This window comes from Rutidosis leptorrhynchoides, chromosome 9, assembly GCF_046630445.1.
Source record: "Rutidosis leptorrhynchoides isolate AG116_Rl617_1_P2 chromosome 9, CSIRO_AGI_Rlap_v1, whole genome shotgun sequence".
NCBI classification, from domain to species: Eukaryota; Viridiplantae; Streptophyta; class Magnoliopsida; order Asterales; family Asteraceae; genus Rutidosis; species Rutidosis leptorrhynchoides.
The window spans coordinates 11,588,238-11,598,557 of NC_092341.1; the positions used below are offsets into that span (position 1 = coordinate 11,588,238).

The following is a 10,320-nucleotide window of genomic DNA, read 5'->3' on the forward strand; positions in this document are numbered from 1 at the left end:
TTGAAAATTACAAATCCGCTGGGACGGCCGCCCCACCCTGCCCCCACATATTTCTGCCCGTGTTTAGAAGGAGTAATATATTGAATCCTGAATCATATTTATATTTCCATCCATTAGTCTGTTGATAGATACATATATACATATATACATATATACATATATACATACATACATACATATATATATATATATATATATATATATATATATATATATATATATATATATATATATATATATATATATATATATATATATATAATCTCGTTAGCTGCAAGCCTGCAATAATATAACAACTTATAAAAAAATATTAAATCATCATTGTAATTTTATAGGATCGATTCATTCAATTTCTTTATATAGAAAAGATTTATTTTTATATGGTAACTACGATCTATAATATGTTTTCTTAATATATTTATAATATTTTAATCCTTTTCCTAATTATTAAATTTAATTTAGTTTAATAATAAAATGACACGTAGGATTATTTAACTCATTTAATTGACAGAATGACACGTAGGATTTATAGCACGTGCTTTATAATGATGTATCGATATCGATAGATAGATATTAAACCCCTTAGATTAAATATCTTATCTTATAATTGGAAATACACAAAACTTGGAGGGTACCATTATATAAACGTGTCACAAAATACAAGTGATGGTCCCGTCTTGGCATATAATAATTTTGTTTCCTTATGACTTGTGAGGTTACAGAAAGCATATATTATATCGTTTAATTTGTATAAATTTGGGTTGGACCACTGTATATTGAAGGCTACATGCCCTTTGATTGGGCAAATATGTAATATATTGAAAAGTTAAAGGTTAATTTGGTTGCAAAGAGTGTATATAAACAACTTGCATGAGATACCAATTGATCATCCCAACAATAAGTTTAATACTCCAAAATTTAGTAGTTATGAAATTGTTATTAGTGTTTCTTTTTCTTACAGTAGCAACTGCAACATCACGTTCAATACTGACTGGCCACCATTTAATCCGTAGTGTCCTCCCAAAATCGGATTTTGACGATGAAGTTGTTGAAAGCCATTGTCTGAGCTGGCGATTATCGGTGGAAATCAACAACTTGCGCGATATGAATTGGGAGGTAGTGCCGGAGGAATGCATAAGCTACGTGAGGGATTACATGACTGGCCCACAATATTTTTACGATTGCTTCATTGCTGTATCTGTGGCGATCACGCATGCTGAAAGTGTTGAGCTCACTGGTGATGGGAAGGATGCTTGGATCTTGGATGTTGATCAAACTATCCTTTCTCTTATTGATTATTATGCTCTCCCTACTGTTCAATATGGGTAATAACTGTATGTCTTTGTAAGCTTAAAGTTGTGACTAACCAATATTTCTAATCATAAGTTTTTGGTTCAAACTTAGAAATATTTGGTTAGTTCATTGTTTTAGCTCTTGGGGACGCTGCTATAAGCATAACATTGTATTATCTTTTTCCATTTATTCTACCCTTTAATTACTGAATTGTTGATATTGCAGAGCAATTCCGCATAATGATACAATGTTTCAAGAGTGGTTGGCACAAGGGGTTGCTACACCAAACATTTTGGTGCGTGTATTGTACCGCAACTTGATTGAAATGGGTTTCAAGATTGTGTTTCTTTCGGAATCATCAGAGAGACTACGAGATGCGAGGATTGCTAATTTGAGGAATGCTGGTTACAATACTTGGGAAAAACTTATACTAAAGTGAGTACTTTCCAAAAATAGACATCCTATAATTATTTTGTCATATATAGATGATAGCAGAAAGTGTAATAATTATTATATATATAAAGAAATGGAACATATAACCCTCATCATAGGGTTTAATTTATTCACTTTACATGGTATCAGGATTACATTGAGTACTTAAAAGAAAATACATACGGTATATAACGCATAATATTTTTCATTCAGCTGTCAATTTGTAAAAATATATATATCATTTTATGTCAAGTATAGACGATAGTTGATGGTTAATGTTGTTGAACTATATGTGTTTTCAGGGCAGATTCAGAGCAAGGGACAACTGAACAAGAGTACAAGACCAAAAAACGGACAGAATTAGTAAGAGAGGGATACAGAATCCACGGAAATATGGGAGATCAATGGAGTGATTTGATTGGTGATCATAGTGGTACTCGTACATTCAAGTTGGTCAATCCTATGTTCTACAATCCTTAAACTAACAACCATAGAAACCTAGTAATAATTGGTGGGGTCGTGATGCTTGATATGGCTCTAGAACAATATTATTATGTTGCTTCTTTACGAGATCATATCAATCAATAATCAATAAGAATGTAATAAGAATGAATGCAATAAGAATGTCAAAGAATGTAATAATTTGGATATTCAACCTCGTCCATGTTTGATGAGTTGGTGAAACTTATAAGTATTAATCATGTAAACACTGTACACTTTGTGATAATAAATAAATACTTGCTACTCCGTATTAATTTATTAGAGTTACCGATTTGCATGTAAGTTTTAAAATGCATTTTTCTCCATCATTTAAGTTTTCAATTGCAAATCCGTAAAGTACAATGATTGAGAAGTAGGTCGTCCGTTCAAATATTAATTTAATATTTTAAATTGCTAGCGAAGTATTTTCAAGTGTGAATTATATGTTTACTAGCCTTTAAGAGCCTGTGCGTTGCACGGCGACCCTTAATAAGACAAAATGTAAAATGTTAATGACAGTAGCAAAAGTATCTAAATCATATGAATATAAAACATTATAGTTGATATCAAATAAACGATGTTTGTCCATCAAGAAATGCATTTAAGTTCCTCTAAGGATTGTTGTAAACATTAATAAAGATATAAAGCACGTTCCTTAAAGTAGTACGTGAATAAACATTTTGTGCCACGTTTGAGACGATTTTGTCTTTGAAAACGGCTAAATCCGTACGACACTTGTTTACATAGACCACTGAATGGATCAGTTCTGCTGATCCGCTAAAGCTGAGATCAAGACTCCACTTGCTTAATTACAAAAGAGTATAATGACATTCTTTGTAGGTCCTTTTCTTTGTTCCTTTTAGTGTATTTTGCTGGTATATTTGTTAAGATAATGAGCACGTAGAAAAAGAACTTTCTTGTATTCTTGCTTCTTCAAAGAAGGTAAAGTATGCCTCTCCAATATGTATTGTCTCGGCAGATGCCAATGAAACAGTACCTAGAAGACAGTTAAAACGAAAAAATAAACAAATAAAGTGGAAATTATTTTACATCTCATAAAAGAGTAAAACAATTTTAATTTATCTATGTTATCATTGATTTGTAAATAGATAATACCAAGTACCAATTTCAGATGTTTTAGTAACATGTTGTTTTAGTACTCGAATTTCAGACCATCTGCTCTAATATTTCATCTTTTTGGCAAACTTCAAGCTAAGATACCTTATGCTATCATTATTATTGATCATACCAATTTTGGTCCATACGACTCCTAATATTCTGCCATTATTGAACGGTTACATACGCCTATCTACGAACAGTCAAACAATTTCAAATATAAACACTTTCAAGTTATTTGTAGTAGTAAGAAGCAAACACCCTTAATTTCTGGCGTCACCTGCTTCGACCTGTTGGCTTCACATAACTCCCTAACAACACCAATAGTTGGTGGATCGTGTCGAATTGGTTAAGTCAGCTTGCTTTGAATAACCGCTTTAAAACAATTTGCCAAAAAAATCAGTGGCCACATATCCATCATAGAAAAGGTACTTAAATAATCATTCAAAGCAATTAATACAGTGACAAAAACATGAACTAATATAAAGTTTCTTTACTCAGTAATTCTTAAATCAAGACTGATTATCAGTATAGTATAACAAATTACATTTCAACAATTTAAATAAAATTTAATCTTTTCTTGTACACTGTTCAAATCGCTCAACTATGGTTAGTCAAAAGTGGTCAAATGGGTTAATAAATAACAAATTACGTTGTAGCTATTTAGGGAAAAAAATTAACCAATTTCTATACATTGTCGAAATTAAGTAAATGTAAAGTTGTTAGCAATGGTAAGTCAAAGAACTCAAATATACCAAGTCATTTTGTTTTATTAAGATTTAACCGTTTATCGGTTATAGAATACGACCCGTTTGAAGCTGCCCATTTTGAAATATGTAGGAACACCACATCGCAATTCTCTGACTTAGAACTATTTCTATATTAAGTATGCGCAGATAAAAACCAAAGCTAATTACAAATGATTCAAGCGACGATTAATAAGAAGTCAAACTGAGCAAGCGTAGAATGAAACAGTTAACTACAGCAAGATATTATAGTGCACAGGGTCGCGAAAGTTACTTGGAAAAATGCATATATATATATATATATATATATATATATATATATATATATATATATATATATATATATACATATATATACATATACACATATATATATAACTATTAATAATAATAGAGCACAACAATGTATATCGTTTTTGTACCTGTGATAGTCGTCTTGGCTGCCGTGAGTCATACAAACTCGATTGGTTCCGATATCGTCCAGCTTCTTTTTACATGTTTTGCAAGCGTTGTGGCACCAGACTTACCATGCTTAACCAAGCAGGAAAAACATAAGCCATACTATTATAAAGCAAGTACACAAACATGCCAAGAAAAATAACATAAAATGCAAACGAATTTTAAAAGCTTGCATTAAAAAAATATTATTCTAAGAAAAAAAGACTTAATGACAATTATTTGAAAGAACCATAAATGGATGGTGTACCATGGATGGTGTATACTGCAAACATATATATATTCCTCTAAAAATGGGTCATTCTGTATATATGATAAGTTGAATATAATTCAGTTTTTTTGGGGAATTTATATTTTCAGTTACATATTTAGGTTTAAAAATAACTTTAGATTGGCATAAATTTCGGAATGCAAGTATTCTTTTAAGATTCAAAATGCTAAATTAAATATATTTTAAAACATATTCAAATTAAAATTTGAATAAATTAAATGAAGATTGGAATTTTTTTTTTTTTTAAAAGATATGAACATGAAACACAGATAACCTATGATTTTGCTGGAGATCAATAAACATTTTGAATCAGTCCTTTATGTATATTCATATGAGTCAAGTAATGTATTCCAAATTTTATAGTCATCTACAAAAAAAAAAAAAAAAAAAAAAAAAAAAACATTATGATAATATTGTTCATCACAACAACATTGTTCATCACTTAACATTAAAATGAAACCATAAAAACAGAGTTTTCGAAATAAAACACAAAATTTTGAGATCAAACAATAACCTTAACATTTAAACAACTAAAACTTGATTAATGGGTATTGTTAACACAGAATATGAACCGATTCGCTTTAATCAATACCTTACCAGTGTCAAGTGAATACCTACCAAAACAATACAAATATTATTAAAATTCAACAACATGGTTTACCAACAACTTACAATGGGTGCTTTATACCTAAAGAATCTTCAATAATTAGCATGAATCGTCCACCACCGGAATGCGATTAAATGACCAGAAAAGCTTCAACCGATTTCAATCTTCGTAAAATGCAAATCGAAATGACCGGAAAAGCTTTAACAGATTTCAATCATCGTAAAACGCAAACACATTTACTAACCGGAGATGCTTCCGGCGAGTTAGAATAAACCAAATATATTCTACAAAATTAATACCTTTATATGCGTAAAATTGCAACGGATTGATTAGTTGTTGCGGCGTTGTTTATTATGGCCGGCGGAGACCATGATCGTCGATTTACAGGTGGCGGTGGTTGCTTCTATGTTGAAGAGAGAGGGGTAGAGCGTTTTTAGGTTCCGTAACTGTATTTATTTTATTTGATGGTCGGGTGTGGAGTGATTATGGGACACGTGTCCCGATGTGGTTTTTTTAAAAAAAAATAACCGAAAAATGGAGAGGATGGACACTTGTAAGGTGGGTGTTGGTGTACTCCATGATGTGACAAGTAGGCTGGGATCCTCACGCTTTATGTGAGGAATAGATAACAAATTTTGAAACACTGTTCTACAAAAATAATTTAATATCTTACAAAAATAATTTTGTAACAAATTTATTGGCGACTTGACAGTCGCTTAGAGCCTAAATTGAATTGCATACAAGATTTAAAACCTGTGAGAATTTGATTCTATCATTTTCATGGCGTCTCTCTTATTTATTTTTTATATTTTATTTTACTTTTTTTAAATATTTTCCTACTTATTGGCCGGAGGTCTACTCGGAAGCAATCTCTCTATGAGACTCTATCCGTCGAACATAGAGTAGGGTGACTTTCTCTACTATTGGGAGTGTTTCAATACGGGTGAAAAAATGACTTTTCTTTATTCTCGGATAGGGAAAGGCATCTCGCCTCCTCCATATACCACTCATGTGATATTGGTTTTTGTTGTTGTTATTATTAGTTCTACGTTGTTGTGATGACCCGAAAATTTCTGACTAAATTTAAACTTAATCTTTAACATTTCCGACACGATAAGCAAAGTCTGTGAAATTGAATCCCAAAATCTTGAACTATTCAATTACCCATCGACTATTCTCAACGATTCGAGAACAATTATATGTAAATAGATACATACATACATATATATATACATACATATATATATATATATATATATATATATATATATATATATATATATATATATATATATATATATATATATATATATATATATATATATATATATATATATATATATATATATATATACTATAACTTGAAAACGTAACAAAGTTTTGAGTATATGATACTGTGTATTAACCTTATTGGTTTGATTATCTGATTGATATTTAGATAAGTTAACTAAAACGTTTAAGATGAACCGGTAAAACACTAATTTGCTACAGTATTTTCGAATTGCTACAGTACCCGAAAAGCTACAGTGTTTTCAAAAATCACTATTTGCTAGAGTAAAAAAACTTTGCTACGTAACTTTGCTACAGTAAAACACTATTTTAAAATGTATTTTGACAAATAGCGAGACGATAATTTATAGAAGTAAATGACCAAAACACTTAAATGTATAAGTTATATTTCGAGTGATATAATTTAGGGATAATTTAAGGCTATATTTTGACTAAGGTACGTGTCCCAAAATGTAATGTATAAGTTTTCTTAGCGTACGAAGGGACATTCGAAAAACCAGAACCGAGACATAAGTCGCGTGATGACGTACAACTTATCGGAACAAAAATTACAAATTAACTATGCACGGGAATAAAATATAATATATAATTAATTAATTTAAATTATATATTATATATATATTATAAAAATATGTCGACGAGCTAGTTGCCAAAATTTTGTGAGCTGTAAAAGTGGGCCATGCGATCGCATGGCCATTGGCCTTCAGAACCATGCGATCGCATGGGGTCTGGGGACAGGCCACAACTATAAAAGCTCGATCATTTCTGCCTCTGAATTCATTTTATTATTACTCTGTAAGTATTTATATTATTTATATTATTATTATTATTATTATTATTATTATTATTATTATTATTATTAAGATTAATATTATTATTAATCTTATCATTAATATTAGTAATATTAGTAATATTATTACATAAAATATTACGACGAGGTTATGGGCGTGTCACTTTCAAAACGGGTTTTCGAGCGGGATAGAGATAAGAAAACTATGGGTTATAGCTATGGAGGTTATGGGTAATGTTCAAGGGTATTGTTCTCAAGTCAAACCTAGTGTTTATCATCTTCGTTGCGTCTACGCACTTTTCTAAAATATTGAATCACAATATTGATACGTAAGCATTTATATTTTATCTTTTATAAATTAATAGTGTATCCATGTCTAGTGCTCGAGTATATATGTTTATGCATGCTTGTATACTAAATTTCGTCGTTAAACAGTTTATAATGAATCACTAATTAAATACATATACTATTGGTAAAAGGTATATGATATACCTGTTTTTGGAAAGCTGGCAAAAAAATCAATAACTTTTCATTTAGATATCGAATAGTTTCGATGAACGGATTAAAAGATATGATCAACTGAATTATGATTGACGTTAATTGAAATTGCTTTTGAATCTACAATTAAGATTTGAACAACTTGTTTACGAGATTGATAAATTGGATTTTTGAATATTATCAACAGAGTAAATGACTCCTTATATAAGGTATGTCTCGTTTTGTTGAACTATTGTCAAAATTGACTTTTTGAAACGACTTTGGATAACTTTTGTGTGTCGATCTCGAGCATTAGGATTGTGATACACTATGACCAGACCTAGCTTGATAGACATATATTGACCAACATATGTTCTCTAGGTTGAGATCTACGGTTATTTCGTAATCCGAGTTTCAGTCACATTTTGGTGAACGACTTTATATGCTGCTGAGGTGAGTTTCATTGCTCCCTTTTTAATTGCTTTTGCAATATATATTTTTGAGCTTAGAATACATGCAATTTATTTTAAACGCAATGGATACAAGTACATAATTAATTCTACACTGAGTTTGAACCGAAAATCCCTTAGCTTTGGTAACTAGTAGCTGCCAGTACATAGGATATGGACTGGTGGGCGCGAATAACAGTATATGGATCCATAGGGCTTGACATCCCCATCCGAGCTAGAGCGCTAGCCTTTTAACGGACGTGTGTTATTTAAGTTTAGGACATGTTGGTTTGCGTGTATTAAAACGAATGGGGTATTTATCATTATAACGTTAAAGCTTAGTTACCAGGGTGCTCTGTTACGTAGAATCTATTGACAAACTTTTGATAAACGTTTCTGGATGAAACAACTGAAATCGTGTGATCCACTTTTATATACAGATTATGCAAAACACTAAAACTATGAACTCACCAACCTTTGTGTTGACACTTGTTAGCATGTTTATTCCCAGGTTTCCTAGAAGTCTTCCGCTGTTTGCTTATATATTAGACAAGTTATGTGCATGGAATCGTACATGGCATATTTTTCAAGAAAAAGTTGCATTCACCAAATCATCACCATGTATCTTATTTTGACTGCATTGTCAACGAAAGTACTATTGTAAACTATTATTTACGGTGATTGTCTATATGTAGAAATCATCAGATGTCGAAAACCTTTGATTTAAATATTCATTTATGGTGTGCTTTTTCAAAAGAATGCAATGTTTACAAAACGTATCATATAGAGGTCAAATACCTCGCAATGAAATCAATGAATGACGTATTATCCATATAGATTTGGAGCGATCGTCATATTTGTCGATGTCAACTAATTTTTTGAGATCCCATAATAAAAAAACACTCTTAACTTTAACCAAAATCAATCAGAAAAAATGAGAATTTTTATTTGCAAAACGAAAAAAAATAAACAAATGAACGATCGAGCAATCAGGCCCATATTGGCCCATATTCTTGACAAGTTATTTCACTTTTTTTTTTTTTTGGCAAAATAACGATAACATTAATAACAGATCTGAAGATCAACTCATACAACCAATACAACTAGAGTCCAAACGAGCTCAAGCAAATACTACATGGTCCAAATCAAACGACTCACCAACATGGTGAGAAAACACGTTCTACAAAGGACCAAAAACTTAAGCTATAACAACAGGAATCTAAAGTACCGGTTATACTACACATAATCAAAAAGTAGACATAAACGAATCCAACAAAAACGACCACCGGTAGGACGCCGGATCCCCATACCTGCCGTAAACAGAAACATAAACCACCGACAACCCGCAAGTCATCCGGCCAACCTCCAAGATCATGTAGCACGAGACCCAAAGGCGAGAGAATGTCGTCCGAGAAGCCATATATCACAAGAACCATAAATCAGCCAACAAATTACCCACAAAAAAGTCACCCGGTCGAAAAATAAAATACCGGCCACCCACAACCGTCGCCTGAAGAGCCAGAGTACAAAACAAAAAAACCCCAGCGAACATCTTCATCAGCGAGCCAGAGTACCACAGTACTCGCCGCCTGGTCGGAGAGAAGAGAACTCGCCGGAGAAACGAACACCGGTCAGCCAGCCCAGAAAACCGGCGAGGCCACTACTAAACGCCGAAAACAAAACAAAATCCCAGATCCACAACGAGGAAACTCAAGGAACAAGAGATAGTAGAGAGAACGTTGACTAAACTTCCGTCACACTTAAATCCCGAGGAGATCTAGAGATTTGATAGTCTCCGAAGAAAGAGCATAAGAGGGGCGCCGATCAACAAGAAAATAAAGAACCTGCAACAGAGGAGGACCCCAACCTCGCTACCGTAAGCTGCAAGAACGGCGGCTCACTAGAGTAGATCC

General features: G+C 32.1%; 1 protein-coding gene across 1 annotated transcript; it reads left to right on the plus strand.

Moving 5' to 3' along the window:
- The first annotated feature begins 902 nt into the window (after window positions 1-902).
- On the plus strand, window positions 903-2,468 carry LOC139867604 (acid phosphatase 1-like). The gene is made up of 3 exons (XM_071855973.1): window positions 903-1,325; window positions 1,519-1,728; window positions 2,028-2,468. The coding sequence occupies exons 1-3, from the start codon at window positions 928-930 to the stop codon at window positions 2,203-2,205; spliced, it is 786 nt and encodes a 261-aa protein (XP_071712074.1). The 5' UTR covers window positions 903-927; the 3' UTR covers window positions 2,206-2,468.
- The last annotated feature ends 7,852 nt before the right edge of the window (window positions 2,469-10,320 follow it).

Bases quoted from the DNA above. Each gene is read 5' to 3' on its own strand.
- LOC139867604 (XM_071855973.1), top strand. From the start codon at position 928: ATGAAATTGTTATTAGTGTTTCTTTTTCTTACAGTAGCAACTGCAACA. The intron at 1,326-1,518 runs GTAATAACTGTA...TTGATATTGCAG, and splicing joins CTCCCTACTGTTCAATATGG to AGCAATTCCGCATAATGATA. The intron at 1,729-2,027 runs GTGAGTACTTTC...ATGTGTTTTCAG, and splicing joins TGGGAAAAACTTATACTAAA to GGCAGATTCAGAGCAAGGGA.